At 39.0% G+C, this 14746-nt stretch overlaps 1 protein-coding gene across 1 annotated transcript in view; it reads left to right on the top strand.

The window, feature by feature from the left end:
- Nucleotides 1-14129: 14129 nt before the first annotated feature.
- Nucleotides 14130-14746, top strand: part of bcam (basal cell adhesion molecule (Lutheran blood group)) — a 51369-nt gene continuing 50752 nt past the window's right edge. Inside the window, exon 1 of the mRNA XM_082151004.1 lies at nucleotides 14130-14362. Coding sequence (XP_082007130.1) covers nucleotides 14299-14362 — 64 coding nt within the window. The 5' untranslated portion in view covers nucleotides 14130-14298. The remainder of the gene's footprint in view (nucleotides 14363-14746) is intronic.

Below are 14746 nucleotides of genomic sequence, written 5' to 3' on the forward strand. Positions count from 1 at the left end.
CTATGCGTTTTTTTAAAAGTTGAACTTTTAACTTGAACGCAGTGTTCTTAGAATCTTGCGCGTTGTCATGCGCAAGACGCTGTTGAAGACGTGAGATCTGAGCAATGGTTAAAGACCTCCGTCTATTTGTGTTTACATTGAAAAAAAATGGAATGCAGTGGAATGCAAAAACGCTTTCTGCATAGAGTGCAACAGTGTCTGCCCACATTTTTCAGTGCTTGTTCCGGAATTATTTTTTCCTTAAATGTTTTTCCCATATGATTTTTAAAGAAGTTTTAGTTTCATAAGCCATTAAGTATTCAGAGAGGCTACAGAACTGACAACCATATTCTGCTGCTGTGTGAACGTAATATTCTTCAAATCATTTAAGAAAGAAAAGATAGGCTAGATAAACACTTAATAAATAAATAAAAATTCTTTCAAAAAAATATGAAGAGTTGTTTTTATTACTAGGGCTGAAAGTAGAATAATCAATTGATTATTTCTAACAAAACAAAAGAGTACTACTGTGAAATTGGTAGTTCAAGCTTCAATTGCTCTGATGGTTGGAAAATGCCCTATTATTAAATATAAATATGGGTATTAAATATGTAAAATTGCAATGAAATTATAACTTTTATATATAATAGAAGTATCAATGCAATATGTCTATTTATGTGAATGCAAATTAATGTTAATATTTTTATTTTTTGACTAATCATACCAAATTGGCATGCTAAATTACCAGCCCTAATTTGTATCTTCCTAATAGTTTTTCTTCCTTTAAACTTGACTCTGCTCTGGTCCATCCTTTGACAGGTGTTTGACTATGTCTGGCAAACGTATACGAACCCAGATCAAGTGCCAAACAGACACACTCAAACACAGTGTTTTTAACCTGCATCTGTTCATAGCTCGCCTTTTGCCCTCAAAACAGGTGTTATGTCCAAGGGAGCAGGCCATGCCATGTGCCTGTTGAGTAAAGACAACACAGGCTTGTCTGGCCTGAGGCTGTGCCACACACACAGGGAGACATCACACAGCCACACAGAAGATTAATACACAAAAGCACCAGGACTTACTACACCACCTGCCCCAAACACATACAGAGCATGATGGGTAGATTAACAAAGACGCCACGCAGAAGCTGAGTGTCAGCGACAGTCGGAGAGAAAGACAGTCTCAGGGACCATTCACAAAGAACGCGCTCGTTTAAAAAGTGAGATGCCACGCTGTCGAATGGAAAAGAACGCTGAATCTCAACAGAAAGTTGTGCTTCCTTTAAAGGCACCAATATATTTAACATTGCTCGACTCATTTTCACTGGCATTTCAATAGACCCCAGGGGAAACTACCCACTGCAAGTGTTTTACTTTTACATAATGTGTTTTGTGAGTGTTCCTACTCAAATCGGTTTTTCTCTTTTCAGAAAGACATTCAACACCAACAACAATGGCTGTTTACCTCAGCTAGTGGACGGTAAGATTAGATTAGCCATGGCCAGGACAGAGGGAAAATAATATTTACCCACACTTCAGCAGTGAAATGGAAGAGCTCTGTATAAATGGAGAACAGTTTTAACAACACAACCAAACAAAAGCTTTGTTTAACAGGAACATTCGATTATATCTTAATCTTTTTATGGATTCTGTCCATGCGTTTACCCACCCTGTCATCCTGACCCGCTGTCACAAATGTATCCTTGCAGAAAAACAGAAGAAGGGTGTTGAGTGGCTTTGAGACTTCACTGATAATACAGTTATTTTTGAGGAAGCAGCGCACGGCCCAGAAATCCTCCAATCAACACAACACATTACAGACAGCAGACATTCTGTTAGCGCAAATGCAGCAAGGATTTAGATGATGGAGCCTGTCGTGATGGGTGATTCAGAAACATGCTTTGTGAAGCTTCGAAACCTTTGTGAATCATTTGTTTCGAACCACACGATTTCAAAAAACGAGGTTTCGTTACGTCATAACTTTTCGATGGGTCAGTAGTGGACACATTTGTATAGGCTAATAAAAAGGAAGAGTTTTAGTTAATTGTCTCTTATTGGCCTGATTAACCAAGCTCTCTATAAAACAAGCCCCACAATAAGAAATAACACATTACAGACACTTCATTTTTAATGCTATGATTCGTTAATTGATTCAATGTTCAGAAAAGTTCAGTGTTCTTTGTTTCTCCCATCACTACTTTTAACATTTAGCTGCAATTAGGGAAGTTGCGATAATCTTTTCTTCCCTGTTGTATCATATTCAGGTGAAAATCTTTGGATCAGTCTGAGTGAAACAGTCGGTATCTGGAAGTAAAAGGGGAGGGTTTTAAGGCACTATTCTCTGTTTTGGAACTATATATATATATAAAGCTAAACAAATAAAATTGAATTGAAAATGTTTATTTTCAGGTTTGTACATCTAAAATGACAGTGAATATTTTACAGGTAATATTACATTTTTTTTTATTATATATAAGCATAACTGTTGCTTATGATATCACACTGTTTGTCTCACACATGGAACATAAATATAGCCTACACCTTACTTTGTTTCAGCAAGGGGGTCCATTGCAAAGAGATCGTATTATTCGTCATATAATGCAGGTCTATGGTCACCGCCTCAAAGAGCATGCACAGAGTCCAAATTAAAACAATTCCCCATCGTCCAAATTAAACAATTCCCCATCGTAAGTACACATTGATGGCCTAAGACACGAAACGAGCGGTTTGTGTGAGAAAACGAACAGTATTTATATCGTTGTTACCTCTTGTACACAGCCACGTCCAAGTGATCTGAGAGCGCGGGCGGTTATAGATATATACTGTCGCCTTGGCTACGGTTTCGTTCCAATGAACTGCAGTAGCCAAGGCGACTTCTATTGTATATATCTATACTCAGTCAACGCTTACTTTCGAATGTTCACAGACATTTGACCGGCTTTGACCGCTCCAATATGGCAGACGGCTTATGTATAGTGGCCCATAGAAACAGCCACTAATGATGCATCTATGTATCTATGAGTAAACATCTGGTAAATCCAGAAGATCCGTCTAATCCAAAGTGAATTATATAGTAAGGTGTGAAATGACACCTAGTATGCGTTCTTGAAACATGATGTTATCAGAAACATCTACATTCTGAAGGATAATCTGTTCCCACCCATCCAAATAGCCAACAGTCACATACAAGCTTGTTTGGGTTTTGTAAGGGGTTGTGTTGTCTCTGTCTTTGCTCTTAAACAAGTCCTTCTTATCTAATCACAAAAAAAGATAACCAGAAAACTCTCCTATTTCTGTTGTATTTCTCTCACCTGTGCCACCCCCCTCAGTGGCTACCATCACTTCACCTCTCTTTCAACTCAATGCACTGTTCACTATAAACTCTCAGCTGTTCTGATCCCCCCCGAGTATGTGTGGTCTTATCTTAACAGCTTCTGACCCAGAGTCCTATCGCGTTTACTCCTATCATTCCATTCCTCTCCCATTCACTTATGCAGACAATGCACATCCACCATCCCACTCCTCCCACTCCTCCGTGCAGGAATATGAATTTTGCAACACCTTGGTATTAAATATTTACTTCGGACAGTGTCCAGAGGAATGTGAACATAAGCCATGCACATACCTGCAGTTATTTATTAAGTCTCGTGTAACAGTCCCGATCCCTGCAGTTGGTTAGAGCAGCCCGAACAGACACGCATGAGTTAGGGTTATCAGAGTGGCTGAACTCTCTAGAAAGACAGGAATGGATTATTTATGGCTGGTCAGTGCTGATGGTATGATAGTTCTCCAGTTTTAGGGATGTGTTGAATAGAATAATATATAGATTTTACTTTGGGCAAAGTTCTCCCACTTTTCTCTACCCTCATTCCTTTCAGAGTTCTGGCATGCTGTGTGTAAGTAGGAGTGCCTAATAATTGAGTGGATGCAGTAGAATAGTACATGAAATGTGTGTGTGACAGAGTGTATTTCTCTTGCCAGATTATGCATGAATTTGGGAAACATAGGCCGGTTTCACAGACAGATCTTAGACTAAGCCATGATTAGGCTTGAACCTTAGTTCAATAAGGGCATTTAATAGCTTTTATAAGCATGCAAGTTGCTTTCAGTTAAAAAAGCCCAAACATATCATTTTAGTCCGGGACTAGGTTAAACCTTGTCTTTTAAACCGCGGGATAGGATAGTAGGGGAGACTGCAACCCGAGCGATTCCTACACCAAAGGCTCATTGCTACTCCTACCTCCAGTCATATTCATACTTGCTGTCTGGCTTGCTGTTTCGCTGATTAATCAGGTATAGCTTTCATTATGAATATAAAGTAAAGTAGTAAATAAAGATTTACAGTAAAGACCTTTACACTGGTATGATTCTGAAGAAAAAAACCTGTCTATACATCAACAAATCCTGAAAAATCTATTTGGTTTCTTCAAAAATACTGAGCAGCTCAACAGTATTCAACATTAATAATCTTGAGGACCAAATTAGTATTTCTGAAGGATCAAGTTACACTAGAGACTGGAGTAATGATGCTGAAAATTCAGCTTTGCCATCACAGGAATAAAAACATTACTGTTTTTACTGTATTTTTGGTCAAGCCTGGTTGAGAATAAAATACTTTTTTCAAAAACAACAACATAAAAAAATCTTGCTGAACCCAAACCTTTGAATGGTAGTGTATGGCAAGCCTCATTGATAGTCTTTTCAATTCATTTTTCGCCATCATTCCATTTCTCAATCTTTTTCCTGTTATTTCTTACAGTCTGTAGACTGCATGTTCGTGCAGTTGAGCTGTATCAGAACTGGGAGAGAGAACTGGTGAGCTGGAAAGAGAGTTACCAGATCTGAGATCTTTTATCTTCCAGTCTTAGAGCTTGTCCATCAGGTAGTGCGGAGCCACTGTGAGACATTGAGAACACTGTCTACAGAACACTGACTGTCCCCTTGCCTTTGAAGGAGAAAGGAGAAAGCTCAGGAGAGAGCTCACATGGAATGCTAATGCTACAGTCAAAGTCAGGACAGTGAAATGTTGGGACAGTGTTCCAGAAAGGAGACATTGTGTCATTGCTCTGAGACCCATTAGCATGCCAGGCTGTATTGCATTCCCTATCGTTGTCTTTTCAAAGGGACAGAAGAGACTTTGAAACTTGTGAAATAAAAGTGAGGTGTCTGCTACACTACAGGTTAATTAGGAAAATGACTAACAGAGCAGAAATGGAAGTATGTGGGTTTAAAGTACAGTATTTGAATAATTTCTGCGAAACCGTGTTAGAGATTATAACTTTGCATCTCACTTTGTCTCATTCAGAAAGTCATCTGCATACTCAGAAGCAGATGAAAGTCCTGAACCTGCTTTAAGGCTGCGCAAATGTAACAGACAGACATTTAGTGTTACATTATGCGTTTGCCTGAGGCTCTTCTCCTCTACAGTAATGGGGAGTCGTGCTTCCCTCTCTTTTGATGAATGACCCTCTTTTTCATTTTTCATCACAACCGTGGTGCTTCTGTTACAGCTGTGTCTCATGTCTGGCTGTGTTTTAAATCTGTAGCACAGCACACACAGCATTTCATGAATAACAATGCACTGCTACTAGTCCTTGCCCTATGGGAGTAATGGTTGGGTGAGTACAAAGACTCTTGCCCATTAAAGTGGCCTGCAACCTGCAAGCATAACTGTCACTCTGCTCTTGCTGCCTGATTTAAACAAAAAAAAATGTATCCAATAGCATGTTTTATTCCGTTTGTTGACCCATTGTGTCATTTCCAGCCCTGACTTTATTGCAGAATGAGTTTCTTTAACTGTATGATTAGTTTCTTAAGGCCACAAAATATGTACATTGCTCCTTACCTCTATTAGATTTAATACTCCTTCAAGACCTTACAGTTGCCTTTAAACTATCATTTGAACTTCCTTTTAATGCCGTTCATTCTTTAATTTTCACCCTGTGCTCTTAGCAGCTTAAGTACACAAATATTGCCCTTGTTAGTGCCCTTCTATGTGTGTTGTGTCCTGCATTGTACAGCCTAAGTAGTCCAGTTCTGACCTGAATTAAATACCCTTTCTTTCCTTCCACCTTTTCTTCTGACCCTTCTCCCCAATTTCTCCAACCAAGAGGCAGAACGTGGGCTGGAGGAGTGTAATCTGCTCTTCTGCTCTCCTTTATTTCCATTTCAATCCCTTGTTCACAGCTGGAACCCAACCGCTTTGCATGCTGATGAAGAGTGGATCAGCCCGATGTGGGGGAAAAAGCGCAAAGAGACAGGAGGAGGGAATGATGGGATTATGTGGAGGAGTAAAAGAGAAGAAAGGATGAGAGAACTGAGCAAAGAAAGAGAAAGAGTGTATTTGTTTGTACGCTTTTAAAAAGCACTCAGAGAAAATCTATTATTTCCACTTATAAACCAATCGATTGTTCTTGCATTTTCCCCCTTTCTCTTATAGTCCTGCCAGTGGTAGCGCTCGTTCTGTTGACTGCAGTGTGAAGTCATCACTGTCGGGAAGAGTGAGAGATGCTGAGTCAGATTACTCATAACTTAGAGTATTAAGCAGCATTATTCCACCAGGAAGTGGTGAGCAGCGTTCTCTATGACAGAATAACTGATCTATTGTGTATAATGTTAGAGAGATGTTGAAGTTGAGGGTGTAAGAACGTGAGTCAGATTGTGAAGAGATGAAGTGCTGAAGTGTGTGTGTGTGTGTGTGTGTGTGTGTGTGTGTATACAGTATGTATTATGCATAGTGCTGAAGAACTGCACCATTTCAGAAACACCATTAACACCATTAACATCATTAATATAGGCCTACAGTTGCCCCAAAAAGTATTTGGACACTTAAGGCAGACTTAACAGAACTTTTCTTAGAACTTTTTTCTGAGTGATTTTTGCTGTTTCTTTTAATTATCTGATCCCAAGGTGATTCAGCTCCTCTCACGTATACACAGGTGTCCATGCATGTATATCATCACATCTATAAAACATATTGCAATGTTAACAGAAAGTGTCCGGAATTTATTTCAGGTTTGAAAAGTATCTATTGTTTTATTTGAATTCATTTAAATGGTAACAAACTTCCTTTTAAAATTTCCCTCAATCCCTGTGCTTTCTTTAAAAGAAAACAAAATATCTTGGTTATATTATTTATTTATAGTGCCCTCTTTTCGAAGACACGTTTTTAAAAAAATAATAATTTAAAGTCACCATGAAATGGAAATCTACTTTATAAAGGCACCCTTTACTTGATTTTCAGGTGAAACGCTAAACTTGGTCTGGTGACTTATTCAGGTCTGCCTCTAGCAAATGGATAACCGATGGTTAGAACCAAGTCCTCCCCTGCAATTTTTTTTAATAGTCTGTTTCACTCAGATGTACATCACAAATGGAAGAAATTATTTGTTGCTATTCTACTGATAATGCTGAAAGGAAAAAAAAAAAAAAAAAAAAAAGAAAAAAAGAAAATAGTTATTACCCTGGGCATTAGCTGTTGTTTTGATCTGTATATTGTGGAGTTTTACTTCTACCCTAGTAAATACCAGCCTTACTTGAAAGTAACATCTAGTTATTTTAATAATTGGTATCTTTGACATGTTGACCTATATATACAAAATCTTCAGATTGACTAGGAAAAAAGAAGTACTATATTGTCAGATATCCTGTTTATCCTCAGTGAACTCTTGTACAAATAGACATTTTACTATTGACCTGTAGATGTGCTCAGTATTAACAGATTCTCTATCTGTATAATGGATCCTGTCATGATGATCTAACATGATAAGCCTCTGTTGAATGATTGAGTCTGATTGGCTGACAGATGTTTTAAGGTGTTAATTATTAGCATGGCCAAATGAAGTACTTCCAGATCTTGACTGAAATGAATTATTTGTTATTTCCTTACAAATAAATTATGATAATCAATAGGATTATTTCCATTTATTTCAAAATGAATTTATAAATTAAAAAATAATCATTTTAAATAAAGCACCACTCTGATAACAAGATTTCGGGCTGTTTCTAAACAAGATGCTAAATCAATGATGTAAGAGAGAAGTTCTCCCCACAAGATGTGTTTATGCGCTTACTGCGATGTAAGCAGAATAATCGGCTGTTGAATTATTGATAATTAATGCACACCCAAGCTGTGACTTTGCTTCACATTGTGGCTGCATTAGCACCATGTGCATTAACTTTTAATAATTCGTCATCCACCATCATCCCTTAATGCTTTTTTAACTGTAAATCCAAATAAAGCATTTGAAATGTGTGTGTGTGTGAGTGAGAGAGACTGAGTGAGTGTGAGTTTTTGCAGGGGGGCTGACAGAGACCCGCTTGCTTGATCAAAGGGACAGAAGCAGCTCAAGCCAACCGAGCCTGAAGAACACACTCACAATCACACACTCTCTCCCGCGGGATGCTACGCCTCACCATATGCTGAGTATTGATTATGATTCCTATTGATTTATGCTCCCGTGCCTAAGCAGTAAATGAAGCCTAAACCCTTTTCAAAAAATTACTGCATTGAGCGTACAGTACATTACGCTGTCCTTGGCTTGTGAAAACGGCTGAGTTTCCTTTTAACCTGAATAATGTCATGTTTTTGCAGATCTCTGCAATCTATTTCCGCCAGCAGACGTGAGTGAATCATCTAGTAATTTGATTAAAGGAGCACATGGCCATTCCGCTGCCCTGCCACACTCGTCCCGATGAGCGGGTATGCTGGGAGCTTGGCAGCAGAGATCACAGTGCTAAATCATGGCGGTAAGGAGCTTGCTTGCACTGACTGCTTTAGGCTGGGATTTCCAGCTCTCTCTCTTCGATCTCAGCATAAAACTGGCATTGGTGCCAGCGCTCCGTCATTGTGCCGGAGCGTGTGTCATAGGTTCTCTTTCCTGAATGCACCGTCATTGGCGGCTAATAAGATAATGACCATCATCATGAGTAATAGAGGGTGAGAGCGAGACGAACAGATATGGAATTATAAAGAAAGGCCTTTTTGAGCGACCGAGGAAGCAGAAACAAGGATAAATGGAATGAGGCGGAACATAGAAGGAGATTAGGTTAAGGAAATGTGGAAGAAAATAAGATTGTGAGAAGAAAACTAGGCAATGGGCAAGGATTAGCGCGCTGGTTGGGTCGATAAAGAGCAGAAGTTTGTGTGTGCGCTGGTTTGGGTTAGTCTGGGGGTCCCCTCAAAGGAGGAGGCCACTCAGGGGAGGTGACATCACTGGGGTTTGGCACTGAAACAGGCACTCACTGCACACAGATGGGGCCCAGATAAACCAGCTAACACACACGGACAAGCACAGTTTAATGGATGCACAGGTGGACAAACACTGCCATGATCTGACTCTAGAGACAAGAAATCTGAGCTCAGACGTAAAAATGCTCTTGTTTACGCTGCATACTGCACTGGTTTAATCACCATGTGCAATTGTGGGAACTTGAGCTGTATTGTAGGTGTAAATATGTTTTGATGTGCCCACAGATCAGAGAGCAGTCTTTGTGTTTGGGATTATGCAATGTTTTGTTGCTGGCATGACTTATTGACACACACACTGGCTGCCTCATTAGTATTCTTCATACATAAACAGTCAAGCTTTGGTTCATCCATATTTACCACTTAATTCATTCTGTGGAACTTTTATTATTTATCTTTAAAGCGAGTCGAGGAATTTTTCCACTGAAAAAATCCTCACTCTGCCTTAAGCTCCAACACCCCCATCTCTACTCGAGCTCACATAGACTTTTTCTCGACTCTGTGCGGAAATGGACCTCAGGCGTGTTACAGGCGTATATGTGTGGAAACAGAGTGCTAAAAGTGGATAAAGGTTTAAATTCTCCAGGGATGTTGTTTCAGCGTATGAATATTTCAATATTTTTTTCAGAGAGAAATTATTTCATTTATGGAATTGAATGTGTGGTACGTTTTTTAAGTTTGTGGTATAGTTTTTAATTGAGAGGGTAAGTACTAGCCTATGTTTCAAGTATGTTTCTTCTGCTTTTCAGCATCATTACTCATTCTAATATACTGGTTTTGTGCTCAACAAAACATTTCTTATTATTTTCAATTATGAAAACAGTTGTTCTGCTAAATATTTGTATGGAAAGCATAACATTTATGCAAACAATTATTTTCAGGATGCAAAAAAGCAGCATCTATTTGAAACAAATCTTTTGTAATAATGTAAGTCTTTTCCTTTAATGTCTCTTTAAATATGTGTGTGTTAGTGTATGTGTATACAGTAGTAAAACATCATTACACCAGTAAAATCATTATTAATGCAATGAAAATAAGCCATATATGCCCATTTCAACCCCTCTAGTATGTATTGTGTGTATGTCGTATGTGAGTATTAAACAAAGGCTTTTATTAGGTGCATTGTTTCACAGGCAGTGAATTTGAAACCCACAGTTCTTTTGAGTGAGTCATCTCATGAGTTTACAGTAAACGTAAGTGTCATTGTGCACTGAGCTATGAATCCAGTTCTGTACACTGACTGTGTTTAATGAAGACCATGTCTTCCTCAGTTTCTCTTTTGACCTCTGGCATGAGTTAAGGTCAGTTCACCCACATTGAGCTCTGATCTGTGTGGTCTGTAGTTTATGATAATTTGCTCTGTGTGTAAAGAAAGATGTTCAGTCAGGCTGTGAGGGGAAGGAATGATAGGCTCTATTGTTCTACTGAAAGCCCTCATGAGGATGAACCCTGCAGCCGAAATGTCAGCACATCCGCCCACGTGCCACGCCGAAATGACTGGTACAAATATGCAAACTTTTTGGGTTGGATCCCGACACTGTGCCGCCATGATGACAGACTGTTATGGCTAGACCTAAAGGATACATGTAGCTTGTGGGTTTAGTGTTATGATGGTTATTCCTGGGAAATAGAGCAGAATCTGTCCTTGACTTATGCCGGGGATACACTTAAAGACTAGCTGAAACATTCTAAGACTGAACTGAACACACTTACATACTTTTCAATGACTGGAGCAGATTTTAAACACCGACTGTGAACACCGACTGAACACAACTGTCTCCGACTCGGCACGTTTGAGCATGATCAGTCGTAAGAATCAAATTACATTCATAATCTATGAATGCTATGGTAAGAAACAAACTATTGGTGGACATTCCTCTAATAGAATGAAAGGTCCAGTGGGGTTCTATATAGAACCTTGACTCAATTTTAAAGATATGTTATGCCAAAACGCCAATCCATTATTCACCAGCACCCATTCCACAAATGTGTCGAAATCTCCCTTAGGACCATCCACTGATAAGAGTGACTTGGACCGCTTGCTCAGGCTGGAGAAATATAAAACACAAAGAGCGAAATCAGGAAAGTTGTTGTGGCACGCCATGTCGAAAAAGTTCCTTGTGTGGTCCTCGAGGCTTTGCTTCTTTTGCTCAAGACAGAGCTGGATGGCCAGCAAGTCCATAACAAAAGGATAAAAAAATATATTCCGTAACGGAGTATAATGCAAAATGAAGATACGTTTAATGAACACAGGAGAAACAAACGCTACACAACCGTTACAGTGTCTTAATTATTGATTGTATTTAAAATGACCTCAGAGGACTTCATCAGTAGTATGATTATAATATTGATTATATTGATATATAATATATGTTTATCTTGTTTGTGGGTCTGATTGTTTTTGTTGTACATTGTAATTTACTTTTTTCATTGCGAAAGCTTTACAATGTTTGTACAGGTATGATTATAAAACAGGGGGAATAATGCCAGTTATTATCGTAAAATAAAGCCTGACAGGGTGATCAGGACCTTGACGTGTATTTCTGATGTGAAATATACTGTGCATCTTTCAGCGACAATTTAGGTTTTGGTTACACTTTATTTGTGTCTTTGTTAAAGTGCAATTATACATTTAATTAATGAGTAATATTAATTAAGTACAGTATAGGGTTAAGGTTATGGATTAGGGTTAGTTGCATGTAATTATGCATACTGTTATTTGTAACGTGTAACAAAGACTGTGAAATAGTGTTACCGTAAAAAAAAAAAAAAAATTTGCACTGGTTTATTTAGCCAATTATTTCCCCTGCTTCTATACAAAATTTGTCTATAAAAAGAACATCTGTGGTTACAAGATTATTCATCCCTGTGTGTCTTGTGTATTCAGCATTTATAAAAAAAATAAAAATAAAATAAACTTTTGCAGGAATACCATTATAATAAAATTGATTTCGAGGGTAAACAAATACGCGACTGAAAAGATGTAGGCAAATACAAAATAGAGAGAGGCCGTTTGAGAGCAGTTTACATAACCTATAATTGCGAAAATAATGTAAAAAGTGCATCTAATTCAATTCTGCGGTCCATGCTCTTTTTGGTCTGTCCTTACTCATTCTCTGATTTACTTGGCTGGTGTGCAGTCCTCTTTCCTTTCCCTTAAGCCTCAATTTATCATTCTGTTTCTCTCTTCTCCGCTCCTCTGTTCTGTATCCCCGTTGTTCCCCCAGGCCCCATGCTAGTCACACCCTGACACAAGAATCAAAGAGTTCTTCTAACCTCTTCGCTCCCTTTTCATCATTTTATCATTACATCCCTCTGTCATCCAGCCATGCAGAGTACTTCTGATGGTATTGTTCCCAAAGAAAATGACACTTTTGGTGAAAATCACACATACACACACACTTTGGATCTCTACAACATTCGGGGTCAACATGAGGCTCTGATGTTTTCAAAGAGCAGAGTCTGGACAGTGGAAAGGTCACAGAGTCGGTTTCAGTTACTAGTATGCTCTCCTGTCCTATAGCTGAGACAGGAAAACTCACAACTCTGTGCCATACAGCAGCTTTTACAGGAGTAATTCCTGTTAAAGGAACCTCTTGTTGTTCCAAACCTGTTTTTTATTTTTATTTTTTAATTTTTTTTATGGATTTTAAAGAATCTTCATGCTTTTTGGAACATGAGATTTTAAATTCCGTTTTAGATTTCCGTTTAAATCTCATTTTCCATTTTCCATTATGTTTGTCAGACAAAGCTATTGTATGGCTTGTGCACTACTTTAATGGTGCTCAGTTAGTTTTGTCTATTTGCATTTTCTCAGTGGCCAGGGAGGCAGTTCCTCTCAATCAATAACTCAATTAATCAATCAATTAATTCATAAATCAATCACCTAAAAAAAAAAAAAAAAAATAAAAAAAAAAATTCTGGTTGAACTATTCCTGCCATGCTTTTCATATCAGTCTGCCTCATCTCTGTTGTTATTGTTACTGGAAAATATACATTTCTTTAAGAAATTTCCCAAAGCAAGGCCTTATCGGCTGTTTCTTGAAAACAGACTTTTGCTTTAACCCATTTTTCCTAGAGGACCCTTTGAATATTCCCTAACTTCTGTGCATTGCAGGCGTTAGAGTATAGCTAAAGCAATGCTTGTGCATAGCTGGTGTCTATGTGAACTTTGAAGTGCAAAGAGTCACTTCAGGCGTCATGAGAAAGGCAGTTTAATACATTGCTGTGCTGTCATGACCCAGGAATAGCGCAAAATAACAGCAATGAATGACACAGCTGAATATATCACACCGCATCCTCTCCCTCCAACACAAAAGCTCCACCTCCTGTCTTCTCTCTCATATTCTTTCATCTCTTTGCCCAACTCCATTTCCCAAGCCCCTCTCCTCTTATCGGGTTCGATAACGCACTCTCTCTCCCGCGCACCCAACTCTTGCCCTGAGAAAAGTGAAGCAGCTGTTTTGCTCCAGCTATCCCAGGAATGCCTGTTTGAAACCAAGTGTGGGCTTAGAGACTATTTCCAAAGGGACACACAAATACATTGTCTAAACCGATGGAAGAGCTAGAAACAAGTAGCCTACATGTCAATCACACAAAACCTGTAATCTATAGCCAAAAACACGTTATATATGTTTACCCCCCACGTTTTGTGCAAGAGTAAGTTAGGCTACTACATAGGCTATTTATAGAGCATCAAAACAGCCCTGTGACAGATAAATCTTATTCTTAAACTAATCTCGCATAATTTTGTATTCAAAGTATCACCTTTTTTATAATTAGCCGTTGGTATACCGTGTAAAAGTCTTACTCGTCTCTTGGCTGTATGTGTTCACTCCAGTAGCACTTTACTCGTTTGGGAAGAGAGAGGAGAGGGGAGGGGCGCACGGTCACCTTTTGTGCAAATATATCAGCCAAGTCACTGCCATCCGCATCAGATTTCTTGCGCCAAGAAGGACGGGGGAGCGCACTAGACTGCTGCGTGTGAGCGCGAAGGAGCTGTACCGAGACGAGACGCTGCAGAGAAATACAACGACGCGACGCGAAACAAAGCCGCCAAGTTAAGACGCAACTATGGAGAGAACGATGTTGGGACGGTTCGGGGTTTGCTGCACCTTGCTTGCTGTAGCGCTGCAAGGTAAGGAGGCTACAAATGAGAATAGGTTTTTACTATAGGCTAATTAAAAGCATAGATTATTGTTTTGTTTAACCAATCACAAGCTTTACTTAATAATTTTCAGTGAATAAACGTAAATGGCTTGTTTGAATGTGGAGTAAATTAAGAGCAGATCACTTTTCTGTTGGTTCTTGGAACAACCTGTTACCGTGAGCGCAAGTTGAAGTGTCGAAAGGAACTTTAGGGGGGACGTATTATACAGGTTATTTTGTGGCTGTCGGCGTCTATGAGGGTATGTTGCTCATGTTTAAGTCTGGTAATGGTTCAAGGGTTAACCTGGACTGGTCTTGGTCTTTGAGGAGGGTCGCTCCTGCTCCGCGCGCGCTGTCGCCGGATAGACGCGCT

Source organism: Leuciscus leuciscus (genome assembly GCF_965113295.1).
Source record: "Leuciscus leuciscus genome assembly, chromosome: 20".
In the NCBI taxonomy this organism is placed as follows: Eukaryota; Metazoa; Chordata; class Actinopteri; order Cypriniformes; family Leuciscidae; genus Leuciscus; species Leuciscus leuciscus.